The 22262-nt window shown below is 53.3% G+C and overlaps 1 protein-coding gene across 1 annotated transcript in view; it reads right to left on the bottom strand.

Moving 5' to 3' along the window:
• Window positions 1-20728, bottom strand: part of FAM179A (family with sequence similarity 179, member A) — a 46673-nt gene extending 25945 nt beyond the window's left edge. Inside the window, 9 exon segments of the mRNA XM_008566407.1 lie at window positions 2439-2603; window positions 2842-2992; window positions 6564-6730; window positions 9064-9110; window positions 12734-12924; window positions 13708-13919; window positions 16769-17062; window positions 18615-18728; window positions 20701-20728. Coding sequence (XP_008564629.1) covers window positions 2439-2603; window positions 2842-2992; window positions 6564-6730; window positions 9064-9110; window positions 12734-12924; window positions 13708-13919; window positions 16769-17062; window positions 18615-18728; window positions 20701-20728 — 1369 coding nt within the window.
• Window positions 20729-22262: the final 1534 nt, after the last annotated feature.

Below are 22262 nucleotides of genomic sequence, written 5' to 3' on the forward strand. Positions count from 1 at the left end.
CTAGGCTCTTAGTCATAGAGAACAGATGCTAGAATCATCAAATTTTAGAACAGGAAGGAATTTTTGAGGCCATCTATCTAGTCCAATGCCCCAATCACATAGTCGAGGTATCAGAGGTCCAGAGAGGCTAGGGGACCCTATCCAGAGCTCTCGCGACCACGTCTCCAGAGGTCCACCTTCAGGGGGATGATTTTCACTAAGCACATCCAGGAAGTCCTGGGCAAATCTGAGTTGAGAGGCAGACTTTTTCTTAAAACCAAGACACAAAGACCTCATTCTTGGATTCACCGCTCAGCTCCACCACTGGTACGTGAAATGGTCTCTTACTCAGTCCTTCAGGTCACCCACCCTCTGGTACGCAAGAGGTAACATCCAACCTCCCCGCATTCCCTGCACAACATGCACATAAATTACATGCCATCTGTCCAGCTCTCAAAAAGAGGCATTGGTCTTCAGGAACAAGCAATCCAGCCTCCTACCACCCCAGCCCAGCCTCCATCTCACCCTCCAAGGGCATGTGGCGTCCACCTAGATTTACAATCAGACCCACAGAAGGCACCAGCAGGGGTGCCAGCTCCAGTCTCTGTGTCTACCTTTGCCCACCCTAGCCCTGACAGCTTTTCAATAACATTCATATTTATGCTTTTTAGTTCAGTAATTTCCACTCTTTGCACACCAAAACAGAAGGAATTGTGTAGGTACAGCTAAGCTCACCTAAACCAACCTGGTCTCCTGAGAAAAGCTAGAAGCCCACAGGATTTATTAGGAGGCTCAGGAGGACACCAAGTTTACAATTCTGAAATGCTATCATTTCCAACCAGACCAAAAAGTAGACACAGGTCCAAACTATACAGCAACTTAGGTGATTCTTTGCTTATTGTCAGGAGAGAGGAAGCAGAAGACAACGATGAGGAGGATTCAAATTCAGCTTCCAGGGAGGTCGTGGGAGGAGAATGTTGGCCTTTTTTCTTAACTCCAACAATCTAACTTACCTGAAGATCTTATTCTACCCACCCACTCACCCACACAAACATACACAGTTTAAATAATGAGACATAACAACAGACTATACAGGACCAAGAGTGATGAACCAAAGCCTTAGTCCCTAGGGGCCACCATCACCTTGAGTGACCTTGGGTGACCTTGGGTCTCTGGGTCTCAGTTCTACTGTCTATAAAATGAGTGGGTTGGGTTAGATAGATCAATATTTCCCAGTGTCAGTCATTCAATTACCACTTTCATGGGTTTTTTGCAGTATCTCTTAATTACCTGTACTTTTATTTACATTGTATTTTTCTTCAAATAAAACCACCTTTTAAATCCTTGAGTGGGTTGGGTTAGATAGATCAATATTTCCCAGTGTCAGTCATTCAATTACCACTTTCACGGTTTTTTTGCCATATCTCTTAATTACCTGTACTTTTATTTACATTGTATTTTTCTTCAAATAAAACCACCTTTTAAATCCTAAATAAATTTATGTTAAAGGGAACTTTATGTTACTACCATAATTGGTAAACTACTATTATTTGTCATAGAACATGATAAATATTTACGATAAAATTTTTTAAATGTCAAAAACTCTAACTATAAAATTATAGCCTGCTTCTGATGTCTTGGACCTGAAGGAGGATTTCTGTTAAAAAAAAAAAAAGAGGTGCAAAAGCCTAGCACCAAATTAAGGCTCTATACTTGATGCAATCAAAAGGATAGAACGAGGATTGAGAAGGGAGGTGAGTGAATATTATTTACAGCACACAACTATGCTCTATTCTACCATCATTGTCTACCACATCCCACACTTAAACAGACTCTGAACCATGACGGTTGTTTCCAAGTGTTTTCAGAAGCAAAATCTCTTCAAATGAAATCTCACATGAACGCCCAGTACATAAAAAAGTGAAGCAAAACAGAAGCTCCTCTGGTGGAATGGGGACAGAACCTCCCCCGTCCCTTGGCACCTTCCCTAAGGTGCCCTAGTAGGACCTTTGGATCCTCTTGTCTAAGTCTGTCACTAGCCCTGTCCAGCCCTGGCATTTTATGAAGCAACAGGCAAGAAACCAGGGTCTTCCCAGAACCCTCCCTTCCTCTTCCTGGTGTTTCCAGCTAACTTTCTTGGATACTGTTTTCCAGCATCTTGGATCCTGGTGTATTGGAGACTCCTCTAGGACATGTCACATAGGTGGGGCACACCTGCCCAGTCACTCACTACTCTAGCTGTGATATCCTGGGTCCCCAGTCTGGCCCATAGACATTTATGAGTACCAGACACTGTTTCTCTCTCTGGCAAAGTGACTGCCACCCCAGGCTGCCCCCTAGTCTCACACAGGCAAGGAACAGAAGCAGAGCAGCTGAAGTCGCCTTTGCCATGTCCCAGAGCATCCCAAAGCTGCACAGGCAGAGGGACGCATGCCCCGTCAGTCGGGTCTGGGCCCCACCTGAAGCATGGCGGGCAAAGCTGGGCTCCTGCTTGCTGACGGGGATGCTGGGCAGCGAGGACCGGCTGGCTCGCTTCCTCGGGATGATGCTCAGGTTGTTTCTGTGTGGGCTGCTCAGTCCTGTGGCCACAGACAGGGTCCCGCTGCCCCGGAGGGGAAGGAGGCCTGTGGAGACAGAGAAATTGCTAGGACTGAGCGGGTCCTGACTGCCCCTGGCTCCAGTGTCCTCCTTTGGAAACGGGCCCATCAGCAGCCTTCGAGAGAGTAGATGTGGAGCCCTGTCCAATCTCAGGATGGGAGGGACGGGAGCTGGGGGCCACTTCTCTTTTGGAGGGTGGAGAACTCAGGAGTTGGCCGAGGAGTCTCCTCGGCCTGAGGGAATCCCGCCCCAGGCACCCAGTACCTTCCTTCATTAAGGTTCTCCGGCAGCCCCGGCTCTGGGAAGCCAGCTCCTGCTCCCTCTCCGGCTCCTCCGCCCTCTGCAACATCTCCATCTCCTTCATCTGCTTCAGCCGCATCTTCTCCTGGGCAGACTTGGAGATGGTGACTTGGATCTGGCACAAGGTCAAGGCAAACTCCATGAGCCTTGGGGACCCAACAGTACATTCTATCCCTTCATTCATTCAATTATAAAAAATGTGAGTGCCACCTACACGCCAGTCGCTGTCCTGGGAGTGGACAAAAACGACCAAGTCTTTTTTCCCAAAGAGCTTCCTGGAGTGGGGGACAGACAATAAACAGACCAATCTCCAACATCAGGCAATATTTGCTAAAAGAAAGGGACACAGAGGTGACAGTGACCTTTCAGTTAAGAAGGCCCAGAGAGATTCTCCAAGGAGGTGAAATTTAAGCAGAGACGTACATAAAGGGAGGGAGCAGGCCGTGCAGATTTCTAGGAGAGAAGCGTCCTAGGCAGAGGGAGCAGATGCCAAGGCCGGGGGCTGGACTGTGCTTGGCAGACACTGGCTGGAGCACTCCGAGTCAGAGGAGTATAGGACACAAGGTCGGGGAGGTGGCAGGACCCATAGCACACTGGACCTTGTAGTCCATAGCAAGGACGTGGGCTTTTCTTCTGAAGGACACAGGAAATCATTAGGGTGTAGAGCAGAAGAGTGACATGATCTGACTTCCTGGGGCAGGGAGGGGTCCTCTAAGTGTTGTTTTTTATAACTTTTTATTTTGAAATAGTTTTAAGACTCATAAGAAGTTGTGGAAATAGAACCAAGAGTTTTTGTGTTCACCCCGCTTCCCCGATGACAATATCTACACACCATAGAGTGTTCTGACTTCCATTTTTCCAAGGATCATCTGGCTGCTGCATGGGCAGAGCTGGAGCAGGCAGCAGGGCAGAAGCGGGAGGAGGGCTGGGGACACCTGAACGACCAGGCGAGAGGCAGTGGGCTGAGGTGGGATGGTGATAAAGGGGAAGGTGGAGGGTCAGATTCTGGACATGTTTCAAAAGTAGAGCTTGCTGTTTTTTCTCATATATGAAGTGTGGGATGAAAGAGAGACAGGAGCCAAGGATGGGTCCAGGATTTGGAGCCTGAGCAACTGGAAGGCTGGAGTGACTGTTTACTGCCATTCACTGAGAGGGGACATGGGGACAGAGGTGGTTTTGTGAGGTGAGGATTCAACAGTTGAGTTTTAGATATGATAGTTTTGAAATATAATTAGATACCTAAGTAGAGGTGTTGAGTAGCAGATAAATACGTGAGTCTGGAGATCAGGGAAGGTCTGGGCTGGTGACAGAAATTGGGAGTCTTCAGCATAGAAATGACATTTAATGCCATGGACTGGATGAGGTCCTAGGGGGTCAGTATAAATAGACAAGAAGCCAGAGGACTGAGCCTTAGGTCCCCAGCACCCAGAGAGCAGGAAGAGGAGGAGGAGTCAGCACAGGACTGGGCAGAAGCTGCCTTTCATGGAGGTGGCCAACCGAGAAAGAGCCGCGCCCTCACCTCCGTCCCTAGAGGGAGAATTCAAGAAGGACGAGCCACAAGTTGTGTCAAAAGCTGCTGATGGGGGCCGGCCCGGTGACGCACTGGATAAGTGCGCCGCTTGGGAAGTGCGGCAGCACTCCCGCCCGAGGGTTCGGATCCCACATACAGACCGGTTCCCACTCACTGGCTGAGCGAGGCGCGGGAGCAACACCGAGGGTTGCAATCCTGTTGCCGGTCCCCGGTCCGGTACAGGGGCAACACTGAGGGTTGCGATCCGTTGCCGGACACGGAAAAAGACAAAAGACAAAAAAAAAAAAAAGCTGCTGATGGGTCAAGGTGGAAGAGGACTGAGATGTGGCTGCATTGGGGAAGGTGAAGGTCATGGGCAGTTTCAGTGGGTGGTGGGGACTAAAGCTGGACTAGACTGGACTCAACAGGAAGAGAGACGCAGCAACGGTTTTGTTTGGGGTTGGTTTTCTTAAGATGCAGGAGCTGGTGGGGAGCTAGTATGCAGGAAGGAATGATCCCATGTCAAGCAGGACACTGCTGATGTGAGAGAGGGAGCCAAGGCTGGAGCTGGGTGTTAGATGGGTCGAGACAGAACAGGAGGAGCTGGTGGCGAGCCGGTGGGGTGCTTGAAACTGAGATAATGGTGGCACGAAGTCATCAGTAATGCCCAGGTCTACCGTGCAGCCACGGGATCAGTGGCCAGGGTGGGGTGGCGTGGAGGATGGGGTCACGTCGCTGCATTGAATTATCATCTGTGCTTCATGCTCTGTCACCCTCGCTGGAGTGGGAGGGCTGTGGTGATGGGACCTTATCACAGTCCTCCCGGAATCCCAGTCTCTGACACAGCACATGCACGTAGCAGGCCCTCAAGACATGGTTATGGACCTGAGCTGTTACACCCCTGTTTTGAAGATGAATGCAGGTCCCCCACAATAGTGACTCTAAAGTTTTACTGAATTCATCCCATCCAGGGAAGAGAAGCCGCCTCCCCAAGGTCATCTTAGAAGTGCAAGATATTGTCAGCCTGTCAGGCACAGCCCCTGGCTGATCGGCCTCTCCGTCAGCTGCCTCTCAGCTGCTATCTTGGGTGTAAGTTCAAATTACTCCGCTTGGTTCACCTGACCCCTCTGTCCTCTCCCCCGCATCTTGCTTCCTTCTGAACCACGTGTGACCTCCTTCTGTCCTTACTTCCTCCCTCAGCCACCCTCTGTACTCTTCCCTTCACCGAGGACCCCTCAACCCTTGCCCTCTCCCTGTCCCTGTTTCTCTCTTTCTTCAGCCCTCACCCCAAACCTGTCTACAGCTTCTGGCCTTGAGCGCTCAGGGCAGCTGCCTGGGGCTCTTCTGTGCTCTGCTCTGTTTTCCACAGGCTGGTCCCACCTTGCACATTTCAGAAACATGCCTGCAATCACCCAGGAGTCCACTCGGACCCCGACTTCCTCCTCCTCTCACTTCCCACATACCTTGGTGCTGGTCTCCTTCTGGTCCTCTTCTTTCAGCAAGGGGTGGGCTTCTTTGGCATGGCCGAAGGAGAAGGCTGTCAGCAAAGGAGCAGACTGGGATGAAGGCAAGGTGGGCCTCTCAGCAGTGGCAGACCTGCGCCTGATGGGTGTGGCCACAAGTTTTGGCTCTGAGGAGTCAAGAACAGAGACGGAGCTGAGGACACCCGGCACTCTCAGGCCGCCACTGAGCTCTCTGACCCCGTGGCTGGTGGGACTTGACCGCCTAAGCCCTCCACCCTCCATTCCTCCACCCAACACTTCCTTGATGGAGAAAGACACAAGTTAAATGTCCTCTACGGGGCAGCATTGGCAGGCATGGAACGGGCTGCCTGGGGAACTCATTCATTCATTCGTCCATTCATTAACACTTGCTGCACCCCTTATTCTAAGACAGGGGAGGGGGTGAGGAGGCTGGGCAGAAACCAGGGTCAGATCTGGTATCTGGTGTCTGGTATCTAAGAGGTCTAAGGTATTTCCTGAGACTATAAGTTTATCCTACTTGGGAGGTGTGTGTCTCAGGAAGAGAAAAAATAAAACGGGCCCACCAACCATTCTATGCCACTCCAGGCCTTTCTGAAACACAGCATGAANTTTGCACATTTCAGAAACATGCCTGCAATCACCCAGGAGTCCACTCGGACCCCGACTTCCTCCTCCTCTCACTTCCCACATACCTTGGTGCTGGTTTCCTTCTGGTCCTCTTCTTTCAGCAAGGGGTGGGCTTCTTTGGCATGGCCGAAGGAGAAGGCTGTCAGCAAAGGAGCAGACTGGGATGAAGGCAAGGTGGGCCTCTCAGCAGTGGCAGACCTGCGCCTGATGGGTGTGGCCACAAGTTTTGGCTCTGAGGAGTCAAGAACAGAGACGGAGCTGAGGACACCCGGCACTCTCAGGCCGCCACTGAGCTCTCTGACCCCGTGGCTGGTGGGACTTGACCGCCTAAGCCCTCCACCCTCCATTCCTCCACCCAACACTTCCTTGATGGAGAAAGACACAAGTTAAATGTCCTCTACGGGGCAGCATTGGCAGGCATGGAACGGGCTGCCTGGGGAACTCATTCATTCATTCGTCCATTCATTAACACTTGCTGCACCCCTTATTCTAAGACAGGGGAGGGGGTGAGGAGGCTGGACAGAAACCAGGGTCAGATCTGGTATCTGGTGTCTGGTATCTAAGAGGTCTAAGGTATTTCCTGAGACTATAAGTTTATCCTACTTGGGAGGTGTGTGTCTCAGGAAGAGAAAAAATAAAACGGGCCCACCAACCATTCTATGCCACTCCAGGCCTTTCTGAAACACAGCATGAAAGGGCAGAGGGGAAGGGGCCAGAGAACTAACACACGCTAGTCCCATCCTCTCATTTCACAGACAGAAAAGCTGTGGCCCAGTGACCTTCAGATGCTCCTGTGATCGATAAAATACAAATTCACTTCCAAATGACATCAAATCCATCGTTTCTCTTTGTCATATTTTCTCAATCAATGGATTTTAAAGGTACATTTCTTATTGTGGAGGCGGCGCAGGGCTAGGTTCATTCATTTTCTCCGGCTCACAAGGGTGGGAGCTCACCATCCTTGGGTGAACCTGCAAATCAGGGGCCGCCTGAGGCTGGAAAGAGCCTCTTGAGTCTGGGCCGCTCCAGAGCTCCCAGGTCACCCTGGTCTTCTGCCCAGCGCATGCCTTCTGCAAAGGGTCCCTCTTGGTGCAGAGAGAAGGATCAGTGGCCAAGGGGGAAGAGGGGCTTCCACCGGCCTGAGGTAAGAGGCAGGGCGGAGGGCACAGATGGTCAGGGACCAACCGACCAGGGCAAGGACCACAGGAAGGTCGTAAGATACAGGGAAGCCCTCAGCTTCAGGCAGTACCATGGGAGGCCCTACTGCATACTAAGCTCCTTGCACACAATGGGCAATGTTATCCCCAGCTGAGAGCTGGAGGATCAGAGGGCCCTTTAAGGACATTACTATTTTGTATCCCACTTCACCTACTCTCCAAGGGACACCCTAGAAAGACTGTCTGAGCAACCTGCTCCTGCCCACAGGCCCCTGGTAACCTGGTTCTTAAGCAGCTTGCGGGTGAGACAGAGGAGGGAGTTACTGGCTGGGGTCTCCTGCCCCACCCCGAACACCAGCATTCTCAGGGTTACCTCTTAAAGGACATCTGGGGTGCCAGTGTGTGTCACCACAGACTTCCCAAGCTCACCCTGCTGCAGCCTGTCCCAGGGGCTGGGGAGAAGCAACTGCCACGGAGGTGTCTGTGCCAGGCCTGCTGCTCAGGCTCAGCTTCCTGTCCCGATCTTGGGGCCTCTTAGGCAATAGTCTCCCCTCTTTGCCAACTGACCCACCTGCTGAGCTGATTAGCAGAGTGACCTGCCAGAAAGCTGGTCCTGGCAAGTCCTCCCCGCCGCCAGTCAGCACAGCAGCTGCCTGCAACTCCTACCGCCTGCAGCCTGGGCTCAGGGCGCCCTGTTCAGCCAACCCACAGACAGGCTGTGACCTCGCGTCCCCTGCCCTCCAGCCCAGGCTCGTCCTCCATTCACCCCATCCCGCCTCTCCACAGTTAGATCATCGGCTCGGAAAGGATCCCTCGTCCCTCTTTAAAAGCCTCCTGTTTTGTCCCTCTCCTCACTTCTATCCCCTGACATTGAAACCTTCTGGGAGCAACTGACTAAGGGGTTTGTGGGATGTGGTTTAATTTCTCACTCTGTACGATGAAGAATACGCTCCTCTACTGGCTTAAAACAGTGCAAGGGGCAGCTGCCCCACAGGTCAGAGCCCCAGCTTTGGAGCTGTGCGCACCCCAATGCAAAGCTGCTGGGGCTGTCTTCCACGCTCTGAAACCAGGGAGGACGCCTGGCTGGCTGAGCCTCAGTGCATCCCCTCATCTGTCAAACAACGGGGACAGCACCGTCTCACTCATCTGGGTCACTGTGAGCTACAGGAGCTGATGCGTGTCAACACGCCTGGCAGAGCAAGTGCCAATAAATACTGCTTCTCTTCCCCGCCCTCACCCAGGCTGGCCAGCATGGGACCACAGGTGACTTCAGCTTCCCGTCTGTGAAATAGGGCTCAGACACGAGAGTTCTCAGGTCTGCCTAATTCCGACTCCATGACCCAGTCCAGGAACACAGAGAGTCAGATAACAAGGTACGGGGGGGAGCAGAGTATGTGGAGATACGTACCCAGAGATTTCGGGGTCTTCTCACGAGGCCCACTCTCCCGAACAAATCTTAAAAGAAAAAAAGCACCATGAGAGACAGCAAGCTGGAGATGCTGCTGTGAGGAGCTCAGGGTAGCTCAGGGTGGGGACACGGGGACGGGGGCTAGGGTGGCCCTGTAGAGGCTCCTCTCCACCTGTCCGGGCCCTCTGCGTCCTCACCCCTGCAGACCCACCGCCTCGGGCGCTCACACCTTCTCCCCTGGATTCCTGCAACAGCCCCACTTTGATCTGCATTGCCCATGCTATTTTGTGGTTTCAAACATGGCCTTTCTACGTCATAGCTGATGTCACCTCCGCATCAAAAGGCCTGCAGTGGCACCTCGTTTCTTCAGGATAAAGCTCACTCCTCGGCTTAGCACGCGGGGCCTCAGCTCTGCTCACCTCGCAGCCCGTCTCCCAAATACGGGTGCGGCCCTGAAAACCCCTGCAGCTCTCGATGCCTCAGTCACTCCTCCTTCATGTCTCTCCCACTTCTCCATCTCCCTAACTCTCCCTCAGCCTTCAAAACTCCTCCAAGAAGTCTTCCCCTCCTGATTTAGATCATTCACCACTGACGGGCAGCCTCTATCTCAGCACCAGCCTCACTGGACTTCGACTCCATGATTTACTTGTACATCTCTCTCGTGAGCCCTTAGAGCACACAGACTGTCTTATTCAGCTCTGTTCTCACAGCACCTGGCACAGCACGTGGCATACAGTAGGTGCTTAATAGCTTAAAATGAATAAGTTGACGGATGAATGAATTTGATGGTAATGGAGTCTCCCTCCCACCTCCTGGGGTTTGCATGTGTCCCTCAAAGCTCACGTGTTGGAAACTTAATCCCCAATGCAACAGCGTTGGGAGGTGGGGCCTAATAAGGGGTGATTGGGTCTTGAGGGCTCTGCCCTCGTGAATGGATTAATGTCACTATCGCAGAAGTGGGCTTGTTATAAAAGCGAGCTCGGCCCCCTCTCGCTGTCTTGCCCTTCGGCCTTCTGCCATGGGATGACACAGCAAGAAGGCCCTCACCAGATGCCAGCGCCATGCTCTTGGACTTCCTGGCCTCCAGAACCATGAGCTGAATGAATTTTCGTTCATTATAAAATTAGCCAGTCTGTGGTATTCTATTATAGCAACATAAAACAGGCCAAGACACCACCCACTTGCTAGAGAGACTCACAGAGCCAGTGAAGAGAAACTCATGTCACAAGCTGACAGCAAATGGGCAGATATTTATTATGTAACTAACCCATGCCAGGTTCTACACTTGGCACAACAGGGAGCCACAGAGATTTTTGAGGTTATGATCCCTACCCTGTAGGGCTCCAAGTTAAAAGCAGAATGAAGTTTAAATTTAAAAAAATGAATAAAAGAAACAAAATAAAAATAAACAACCAAAGTTTGTTTATTTAGACTTAAATAAACAGAATAATGGAAGAGAGGTGGTCAGGCAGTCCATGGGCTGGATGCCAGGTGGGCAGTGCAGAGAAGGCCACCTCCCCTCCTTGCCACCCTTTATAGCAGGGGTGGATGTGGAGCTGTAGGCATGGACATGGGGAAGCAGCACTGGGAAGCGAGGCTCCCATGCAGAGTCTGCAGGGGTGGGAAGGTCCCTGCAGGGCAGCAGCACAGGAGGACAACTGTGGAGCCTGTGGAGCAACGTGGCTAGACCCTGAATGTCAGACCAAGCTGCAGGCACCAGGGTGTCAGTCAAGGTGAAGTGCTCAGAAGAGGTGTCCAGGAGGGTATGTGGAATGAGAGGTGGGGATGGACAGCAAAGGCTGCGTGGCACCGGGCAGGAGCTAGGGGAGCTGCAGAAGGAAGGAGCTGGCAAGTGCGACCCGAGAGGAAGAGGCAGGGGCGGGAAGGCGGTGGAGCCTTAGTGTGCTGCGGTGGTGGTGGAGGAAGACAGGAGGGCAGGTGGCAGTCTGCTGGGGACAGGAGGCACTAGGAGCAAGCGTCAACATGTGATACTGAGAATGAAGACCCAGGAGAATGCCTGCACTTTGACCAAAATAAGGTCCTGGGAGGGGGCAGTTTGGGGAACCATGAGGGGCTTCCTATTGCCCTGATGGTGGCACATGCCCCTGCTTCTCCCCTGGATGCTGATCCACGACAGCCATGAGAAACTGGAGAGCCCAACAGGAGGATGAAAACACAGAGCTCGACCTCTGGGGAGGTTCCAGGGCCGGAGCAGGGGGTGCGGAGTCACCCACACGGGCACAGAGTAGGGCCCCAGGGGAAAACAAGGGGACGGGAGCAAAGGGCCCCGAACAAATTTCGGGAATGGCCGCATTTAAGAGATGGATGAAAGAGGGCTCACAGGAGCCTGCTCAGAAGGCCAAGAGGCAGGTGTAAAGTCAGGAAGGCGAGGAGGCAGAAAAGTTCAAGGGCCATCAGTGGCTCAAACGATGTGAAAAAGTCAAGAGCGGTGAGACGGAGGAAAGTCCCCAGTCTGGGGCCCAAGAGTCATCACAAGCACCGATACTGCTGCTCAGAAGGAGCTAGAGGTAGACAGACATCTGCACAGGGAAGGAGGAGGGGACATGCGACAGGAGGAGGCAGAGGTCAGAGGAGCGGCAATTGTGTGAGAAGGCGGTCGGTGAAGACGGAGCAGAGAATTCCAGTCCAGGAGCAGCACACAGAGGGGTCCCCACACCCCAGCAGGGCTGGAGAAAGACGTGGACACGTGCTTGGACAGAGGGAGGACAGCTTAGGACACGGGGAGTGAGGACACTTGAGACACATGGGACAGTTCAGTGCACCAGGCCCCAAGAATGGGAGAGAGGCCAGTCACAGCAGAATGTGATTGTGACCACGCAGGGTGAGCCAGGCCCACAGGCCGTGAGCACACGTGCACACACTGTCCCACATGCATTCACACAGCACACACGAACACTCACGCACGCACATACACACGCATGCACTCACAGACACAAATACACACGTACACAAACACCCACGCACGCACTAGAACCAACACATACACACACTCACACGCACATACTCACACACACACACACACACACTTGCTCCAACATCAATCTGGGTTGACCTTGGGGATGTTTTTGGCCATCTGGAGAGTCTTGCCTGTCACACTTACAAGCCATAAACCCAGATTCGTTACAACACAGAGATCCTCTACCCCGCTGGTTCCCAACCTTTTCTGGGTAGAAGACACCTTTTTAAGTCCAAAAGTTTTAGTTGCCCGGCTAGCTCAGTCGGTAGAGCATGAGACTCTTAAGTCCAAAAGTTTTGTGATGTACCCTCCCACATACACATATGGTAATGGCTGTATTTTTAGTACCCATCAATTAAGAAAATACATAATAACAAAGAGCTAGCATGAATTCAATTGTGCTTTAAAATAATTTGGGTTTTATTCATCACCGTAGCAACTATATACATTAGGAAACTGGTAGAAGAGAGAGACCTGAGACACGATTGTGCCTACGGGAGCCAAGGATCAGAGAAACCTCAGAAGCAATGATCGGGCCTCCTGGGGTCTGTGGTTCAGGGGTGGGGGACCCTGCCCTTCCCACACCCAGTGCCCCCAAAGCTCTGCCCTGACACAGAGGCTCAGCCTTGAGGAGCTCAAGTGGATCTTTGGGGGACAGAGGGAGAGAAGACTGCAAAGTAGCTAGAGTCTTACCGTATGTGTGGGGCCGTCAGGCCTGTGGAGACATCCCGGCCAGGCAGTAGTGGGCTGGGAAGAGAGCCAGGCATGCAGGAGGAGGTCCCCGAGGGCAGCCCAGCCTTGGGGATAGGCGGAATCACGAGGCCTCCCAGCGACCTCTGCATCTTCTCGTCCTTGCAGTGCAGGTATTGAGGGGAGATCTGCACCTGGGAGCAGAGGTAGACGAGGGGTCTGGTCCATAGAAACATCCTACCTCGGTGCTCACCTCCCAGGTACCTCGCACAGGGGGTTTCTTCTACCAGGAGCCAGTGGGCAGAGTGCTGGAAAGTGGCCTCTGCTTTCTGTTTTCAACCGCACACCCTGGGGCTCCGGAAGGCTCACTGCTTCCTCACCACTCCGGCTGAGAAGACTGGCAAACCCTTTTGCTGTTATTATTATTATTTGATTTTCTGTTCTCATTTCAGAAAAATCCTAGATCAGAGCTAGAAGGGATCTTCAAAAATATCTGGTGCAAAACTCTATTTTTATAGATATGGGACAGGGGCCCAGAGAGGGGAGTGACTTGCCCAAGTTCACACAGCCAGGGATGGACAGAGCAGAAACCAAGGCCCAAATCTGACTCCTAACCCAGCATCCCCTCCCCTCTGTCACACTCCCCAGCTTAAAGTGGAGAGGGTCAGAGAGCAGGAGGAATTCCGGGACATTTACACCTGAGATGGCCTAGGGACCACCAATTCTAAGACAGGTGGCCATGCAGTCTCTGTACCTCTGGGCAGCCATCCAGAACTCCCAGGCCAGCTGCAAAGGCTTCGGACACTGTGGGAAAGGTGAGATCTCCCAGTTTCCCTCATCCTTGAGGGTACCCCGAGAGAGCTCCAGAGATGCTCAGGGCACAGGAACAGGGGTTGGTAAAGGATGGAAAGAAAGACAGAAGGACGGGCAGGTGTAAGAAGAAGCAGACCAGACTGAGAGTAGTCGAGCCACCTTACCTGCTGGGCACCAGGTCTAAGCTCCTGGGGACCCTGACTACTCCGGGGAGGGTCCAGGTCCCTCTCCTTGGCTCCACTGGCCTCAGGGGTGGTGGGGATGCTCTGGATGGGTGGCATCGGCCTGGAGACCCTCAGTAGCCTCTGAGAAGTGCCGCGAGGGATGGCGCTCCTCAGGGGACCTCCTCTGGGGCCTGCCCCAGAATCCAGAGAGGCTGTACATGGATGGGGGTGGGGAAGAAGAAGTCAGTCCCAGGAGAAGGGGCAGTGGGTGGGGGAGATTCAGGTGCTGGCGACAAGGCCTTACTTCCTGGAGAAGGTTGGGATCACAAGAGGAGAGGGCAGATCTCACAAGCAGACTGAGCAAAGCAGAAAAGTGTTCCATTCCTATAAAATTTGGTAGGAAGTACCAATCAAAGCCACCTATTTAAAATTCAGAGGTAATTGGATCATCACACATTGTATACATGTATTGAAATATAACTCTGTACGCCATAAATATGTGCAATCAGGACATGCCAAAAAATAAATACATAAATTTTTTTAAATAATAAAATAAAATAAAATTCACAGGCAGTGTGGATAGGAAGAAAAACAAAACCAGTGCTAGATTAGGAGTGAGGGCCACAGGTTCTGGCCCTGGATAGAAGCTGTGTGGCCTCAGGCAGGTCACTCTCTCTCTGAACCCCCAAGTGCTTTTCTATAAAATAGCGCCTTCACAAAGGTGCTGCAATATAATATATAAAATGCCAGGCAAGCACCTGGTAAATGACAGGAGCCTCCTGTTCTTTCTTTTCATCTAAGGATGTGGGGGTACAGCTGTTTTGACACAGGGTACACTACTGACATAGCCTGAAAGACATTAGCTCTTGTACTAATACTTTGTGTACCAAACAGACACCCTCTCTGCCCCCTGCCCACTCATCTCACACAGCAGGTCCCTGTCCCATCCCCAGGGTACAGGCACAGAGCATGAGGCATAGGACAGGCCAAGAGCTGAGGATTATCTTGCAAATATTGGTGGTGGTGGGAAAAAACAAAAAACAAAAGTAGCATTTTGATTTTCAAAGGCCATTGTGTTCCAGCTACATCAAAATGGCTACATCAAAACAACCAAGTGAAAATGTCTGCTCTGCTCCTGGCACACCCTCCTCCCTGGCCTGGGGCTGGCCTGCTTTGCCCTGGAGCACTGCTGTGTCATTGTCAGTCATGCTGGGGTGTTGGGAGCTGGAGAAGGAGGCATCACAATCCAGTCAAACAGAGACCAAGCGGAGACTGTGCCACCAACCTGGCCACCTTGGTCCCCACATGTGCAGTGGCACAGAGGAGCCTACACAGGGTGGCAATAGGGCAGCCCAGCCCTGCTCAGGGGCTGGAGGTCCCTGTCCCTCCACACTCGCTGAGCAACCTGATAAGTCGTAAGTCATTTCCCGTCTGTGCATTGGGTAGAACAACTCCTGTTCTTTTTTCCCACCTATGGAACTTCATAGAAACAAATGAAATCTCTAGAAAAAAGACTTCAGACCTCTAAGGAAGGGAGTCATTTGCCTGGCAGCTCCAGAAGTTGCACCACCTGGAAATTCTAAGCCAGCTTCTCAGACACCGCAACCGTCACCCACCCCCCACCGCCCCACCCCCCACCCCGGCTGCTTCCATAATGTCCAGCCAGGGTGACTGCTCAGTGCGGGCTCCCCACATCCTCCTGAACTCCAGGATCCAGCTCCTGAGCAGGAGATGCCCCCGTGGCTCGAAGAAGAAGCTTCCAGAAGGAGAGCAAGCTGCTCAGTGGAGAGCAGCAGCAGCCATTTCCAACTCCAAGCGTGACAGCAGAAACCACGGGCCCCTGGGGGGCATTTCCCCCGTTTCTTCCTAAGACTTCAAGGCTCCTTATTCCTCTTGTCACCCAAAAGTGCATCCAGCTAAAAAGCACCCAGTTACACGATGTGCCCAGGAGAAGAGGAAAGAAGGAAATTAACAATTTATTAAGTTCTTCTTTTATGTGCTGGGAATTCTGTGTACAATTTTTCACTGAACCCTCCCAGTTACACAGAACTATTAGCATCCGCATTACACAGAGTAGGGAGCTGAGGCTTTAAGGGTTAATGACTTGTTCAAAGTCCCAGAGCTAGTGAGTATCAGAGCTAAGATTTGAACCCGGCCTGTTGACCTGGCTTGTCCCCACCTGGGTGAGAGAGAAAGGGAAAAGTGTCTGCTGTCCAGTCCTTTGCTCAGCTACTCAACAAACATTTGAGAGCCTCCAAGGTGCTGACAACTACGCCTCACATTGAGGACTCAGTCCCTGCCTTCTTGGAGGTAACAATCAAGTGCAAGATTCATCTTTTAAATCAAGTAAATATACAAATGCAAACCATGAGAAGAAGTAAAGGAAAACCTACAGGGCATTATTAGAGAGTGTCACATGGGACGAGTTCAGACTAGGCAGTCAAGGAGGCCTCTCTGAGGATGGGTGGGATTAGCAGGCGGGGAGGTGGGGTGTGGGAGGCAGGAAGGAGCCCATGCTCCAGGGACTGGAAGGTCAGTCCATGTGTCTGCCAAACGGAGACCAAGGAGAGAAAGTGACACAGACAGGGGAGAGGCCAGGCCAGAGGGCTTTGTGCCTATGTGAACATTTGGGCTCTTTCTCTAAATGCATCCAAAATGCACTGGATGGCTTTAAGCATAGTTGGTGGGAGTGGGAGGAAGGTTTTTTTCTTCCCACAAATGTAAATTTTTCAGAATTTACAACATTTGCAAATTTACGACATGGACAAATTTACATTTGCTGAAGTGCCAAAGCATCCTTCTGGAGCAAAGACTAGAAGGAGCAAGGGTGGAAATGGGCAGGCCAATTGGGGAGCAACTTACTGCTGAGGCCCAGGAGGAAGATGAGCTCCAGGAAGGGAGCTGAGGCCCTGGAGGGCGGGTGCTTGGTGGGTGCCCACTGCCCAGCCCTGAATGGACCCCAGCATGCCACTGAATACTTGCTGATCCTCACAGCCAGGGCAGCCTGGGGTGCCTGACCTCGGGCTGGGTGGGTGCTGGGTGGGCGGGGGCCAGGGCTCACCTCGGGAAGACGCTGTCAAGCCTTCTGACAGCCTCCTTTTCTTGAGCTTGTCCTTGATCTGGGTGGTGTCCCGGGCCACGCTGTTGGTCTCTGACTCCAGTGAGAGGAGGGGCGCCAGGTGGCGGGACCCCAAAGACAGGTTCCCAAGGTTCCTGGGGTGACCATTCCTGGCCTGCCAGCCCTTCAAAGGGGCATCCAGTTTGAGGCTGCCCCGGTCCCCAGGTGCATTCAAGAGCTGTGACTGTGACGGCTCCTCGTTGCTCAGCAGGATGCTCGGCATGGGCTGCAGGGAAGCTGAGGGGGACAGGGGCATGAGAGGCTCGGCATGCAGTGCCCACAGTGGCACCAGGCACCAGCAAACCTGCTGGCGTTGCTTCCTTGGAACAGTCATCTGTGCCTAGTAAATCCCAGCCATTCAGTGTTTCAGTCACTACTGAGGGACACTCATCTATTCAACCGTGTCTGTGAAGCGTCTAAGCTGAACATGACCCATGTCATGAAGTACTCAGGGGATACAAAGGGAAATCACTATGCAGTCCTTTCACAGCACAGACAAGAGGCCATAAATACTTAGGAAAGGCCACCCGCTCAGGGTCCACCGTCCACCAATCTGCAGGATCCAACAAATCCATTCTGTATTATCGAGCACCTGATATACACCAAACACAGATTGAAAAGACAAGTTCAAGTGACTCAGGACAAATCCTGCTGACATGCAGACACACGTGTATCCAGTAAGTCATCCAACAAGCATTTAATAAGCATCTACTATGTGTCAAGAACTGCCCAGGCATGGAGATACAGAGACGATGATCCCCTTACTGGCCAGCTGCCCAAATAAGTGAACAAAAGAGATGGGTGATTGTTTGTCATGAAGGGACTTTAAATATATTAGGGAAATAAGATACATGCAGAAATTGAGTCAGTACAAGGTAAATATGAGCTGTGCCATAAAAAAGAGACAGAAGCAAAACGCTCTGTGCAGAGAGGAGGAGAAGAATTATCTGGGAGGTCTTCACGAAGTGGTGGCATTTGAGCTGGCCATGGAGGAGCCCTGGAACTAGGGGGAGCTGGGGAGAGCATAGACAGACAAGTCCTCAGAAGCTCTGCCACACCCGCAGCCTCCTGGTAGCCCCTTGACGTAAGCCACCAGACCCTGGTGCCCAGGCCACAGATACAGGCTGCACTGGCACCGGACCCAGGGAGAGCTGACCTCCAGGCCAGCCACAGGCCTGTGAGGGCGCTGGCCTGAAAGACGGCAAGTAACTAGAGTGATCAGATGCTCCATCCAAAGCAGTGGGATGGGAGCTTTGCAGGAAGGCAGTCTGCGGCTAGAAGCCAGAGCAGAAAGTCATGGAGCAGAAGTGTCGGAGAAGCCAAGTCGGTGTCAAGAAAATCACTACTCTGGTCTCTGTCACACTACAGGCTCCCACTTCCCCACTACCACCCTGGATGCAGCATGTTGTCCCAGGCCCTGAGGCTATGGGGCCCATAGGGTGCAGACCCTGTCTTCCTGGAGCTTGTGGGACTCTCCCTGGGACCCTAGGAGAGCCAGGCACATGCTGAGAGCCCCATGTCCCTATTTCTGGGAGTCTCCATCTGTACACCCCTATCCCCCAAGGCACAGTTGGAAGAACCTACCCAAAACTAAAGGACCTTTTCAGCAGGGGCCACAGGAAAAATAACACCAGCTGGTAGCTTGAGAACACAGCCAGGCAGCTGAACATGCCATTTCCTCCTCCAGGATGAGGCCCAATGACTGGGCAGCTGCCAAGTTGAGGCCACTCAGGGCACTCGAAGGCCATTTGGTGTGGCCCAGTCACTGGGCTGGGTCCTTCCAACTCACCTTCTCCATAAGCTGGCACATTGGAGGCAATGCTTGCAGGCGGGAGCACATGGGGCCCAGCTCTGGTCCGAGGGACACTCCCACAGTACACAGCCTCTGAAGCCAGAACCTTGGCTGGGAACAGAACCACAGCAGAGGGGCACCTTAGAGTCCTCTGAGCTCAGGACTGGCGAGCACTCTGCCCCTCAGGGTCTCTGCCAGAAGAACCAAGGGCAGGCAGTGGCCCAGCCCCCCACAGCAGCAGGTACCTGTGATCTCCAGCAGCCCTGCTCGCCCCAGCCCCTCATCCCAGCCCTCCCTCCTCACACTCTGCCTGCTTTCTCCTTCTGGCTCTGCTCCAAAGCCCCTGACCATCCATTTTCACAGCCTCCCCTCCTCCAGTGCTCCAACAATGCTGACCCTGGTGTGCCCTGCCCTGGCCTCTGTCCACTGCACTCCTCACACTAGCTACTCTACAAGGCCACCTCCTCACTGCCACCCACTGCAGGTGACCCCCTAACATGTGGCTTTGGCCCTGACCAATCCCCCAGTTGCAGAGCAGAGTCTCCACTACCCGGACACCTCCCTCTTATGAAAGTCCTCAAATGCCTCATCAGCACGTCCTGCACTGACCTTCCTTCTTGTCTCCCAGCCTCCCCCACTCAGCAAACAGCCTCATTTATCCCGCCGCAGATATTTGTCAGTGTGTGCTCCATGCAGGGCAGCAGCGGGCAAGGCTGACTCAGTCCTCAGTGGGACTTGAAGTCCAGTCGGCGGAGACAATAATTAACAAGCAGTAACTGTGTGGAGCCTGTGAGCCCTAGCCAAGGGTGGGACAGGGAAGGCTTCCCACAGAGAGGGGCCACTGAGCTGAGGCCACAACAGGAACAGGAGTCAGGAAAAGAGGAGCGGGAGGCTCAGCTAAGACATCGGCTCCTCTGAGAAGCCTTCCCTCCCCTGTGCTCCCACAGCCCCACGCATACCTTCCTTCATCTTGCAGTCCCTGGCTTCCTGGGGCAGGAACCCTGTCTTGTTTATCTTTGTAGCACCTGCCACTCAGCAGGCACTTAAATGTCAGTCCTGTGCCCTCATGGCTCAGCCCCTCCTGAGCACACCTCAGAACCATGCATGGGGCCCTAACCTACCATCTAGAGAAGCCCCTATGCAGGAAACCCAGCCCACCCACCCCCAGGCTGAAAGGCCCCTACACCAGTACTCAGGAGTCTGGGTTTGTGTTTCTGTCACCTGTGTGACTTTGAGAAAATAAGCTAACCTCTGTGAGTCACAGACCCACATCAGCAAAGCAATGAAGCTGGTCAGCACCAGGGTTCATGCAAAAACATCTTCATTCCATTTCTAGATTTGTAGGTTTTGCTTAAGTCTTCAGCACCTCCCACTTCTCCACCAGCATCTAAGGTCAGGTGGGAGCTGATTTAGCAGTGGGTTATGCAGTTGTTTTTATATTAATATGTCAGAGCCCCAGGGCGTCCTGCCCTGAGCATCAGGCCCTGTCCCCTGCACTGCCTTGCTCTCATCCTGGTTCTCTACCTGCCTTCCAATGGGCATCTGGCCTCTGCTCCGGCCCCTCCAGGGCAAAGCAGCTCTGCACCTTCAAGCCCCCATTTCCCCTGGATTTCCCAGAGAAAACTGACTCAGGCAGCCAGCTTCCCAAAGGCAGAGCTAGGCCTGGAGCCCCGGCTGCTGCCGCTAAGTGGCTACAATGCATTGTTCCCTCTCCCCTGCCAGGTCACCTGTGGAAACAGGACCCTCCACCGTCCCCGAGGCCCCGGCCTCACATCCTCTGCCCATCCACATACTTCTGACCAGAGAACGGCGTCAGCCCCTCAAGGAGCCAGCCCCCGCCTCAGAGAGCGGAGGCAAAGGTCAGGCCAAGTTCCTAGAACACTGCGCACCCATCCACGGGCCAGAGCCACCCAGACAGCCAGCTGAGCAGGCCGCACGAGTGACAGCCAGGGAGCGCTGGGCCGGGGTGGGGTGGCACCACGACCTGGCCACATCCCCAGCCAGAGCATGGCCCTGGGAGTATCCAAGAAAGACCCCACACCCTGGAGAACACCAGGAACAGGCCTCCCTTGGTGCCCCTTACCTGGGGGGACCTCGTCACGGGTGCCCATGCCCTGGGAGGAGAAGGTGCCCGCGGGGCTGTCCAGAGGCGGCAGCTGTTCCTGGGCCATGAGTGCGGTCCTCGGGGGGAGAGAGGCCTCCCACCCGGAACACCGGGGACCTACGGGGAGGGGCAGGGAGAAGCCAGTAAGAGCAAGTAGCAGACACTTTGAATCCGCTTCCCAGGAAGGCCACCAGGAGCTAAAGCACTGCTGTAGAGAACAAACTTGCCACTGGGCCGAAGGACACTCCTTTCCTGACATTTGGGCTCTCTCAGACGCTTCCAAGTTTCTAAGTACTGAGGCTGCTGGGCTCTGTGGAAGGGGCACTAGGCGGGGTGTCAGCGAGACCCATCAACCTGTCTTCCTTCGTCACCCGGACGTGGACACCTTGGAGGTCTCGGGGAAGGTGGAATGCCTGACACTTTGTTTTTCCATCAGTTCCTATTTTCTTCAAAAACCCATCACTGCACCTGCTGCCCTGAAAGCTCATGAACGTTGAGCCTTCGTGTCCCCACTCATCCCTGAGGTGTTTGGCGGGGTCTCCCCAGACACTGGCTGTCCGGTTTCCTCTCAGGACGCACCTGTCTCTACCTGCGTGAAGTGCTTGGTGCTCGTTCTCACAGCACTGCACAAGCCATACTCTGACCCTCTCGGCCGTTTCATTGTCCTGGGGCCAAGTGCTTGGCCACTCCAGCCTCTCCCCAGCCTCCCTTAAGTCTTTGGGGTCAGCCATCGGCTCTTGCCCTTGACCTAACTTCATTTTCTTTCCATGTGACAAATTCACACAATTCTATAAACTCTTTGCTGAGATAATGGTGACCCATTTTCCCCTGACAGGTAAAAGATGGACAGCCAGAAGTGATCGGTGGTAAAATCAGGGATAAAGCCCACACCTCCCAATTTCTACTCTGGAGAGTGGCTCCCTCCAGATATCACCTGAGGACAAGGCTGATACTGCACCCACTCCCTTTTGCTGAGCAACAAATCCCAGCTCGGGAGCTGAGAAACCTGCCTTCCATCCGGAAGCCTGTCTGCCACCGTCCCCACCAGGCCCCGGAAGGCAGAGCAGCTCCTAGCAACCCTTGGGCCAAACAAGGCAGCAGCTCAGCCCAGCCCAGCCCAGCCCCGCTGGGCCCTGGCCTGGTCTCACTGCTTAGGACCTCAAGCCACTTGAGTTCTCTGTCTGAGGAGAATTTTCCTCACAACCAGGGGAGAGGGCAACTCCCTGTCTGGTAACTACAGGGGTAAGAAGGGTTTGGCCACATGGTAGTGAGAAGCAGCCAAGACTGTCTGTGAGACACAGCACTTCTCCCAGCAAGATGGGGAAAGACGCTACTCCACAGGTACCAACACCCCAACCTCCACCCCAGTGAGCTGGGGAAGAGACTCAGGAGACTGGCAAGGCTTCCGGCTTCCCAGCAAAGCCCAGCAGGAATGTTTTAGGCTGAGACAGGCCATCCACAGCTGAATTTAGCAAACAAGCCGGAGCCCGGGGCTTTGGGGACCCTGAGAGTTGTGGGCCCCACCTGCTACCCACATCTCT

The sequence above is a fragment of the Galeopterus variegatus genome, unplaced genomic scaffold, assembly GCF_000696425.1.
Source record: "Galeopterus variegatus unplaced genomic scaffold, G_variegatus-3.0.2 Scaffold239, whole genome shotgun sequence".
NCBI lineage: Eukaryota > Metazoa > Chordata > Mammalia > Dermoptera > Cynocephalidae > Galeopterus > Galeopterus variegatus.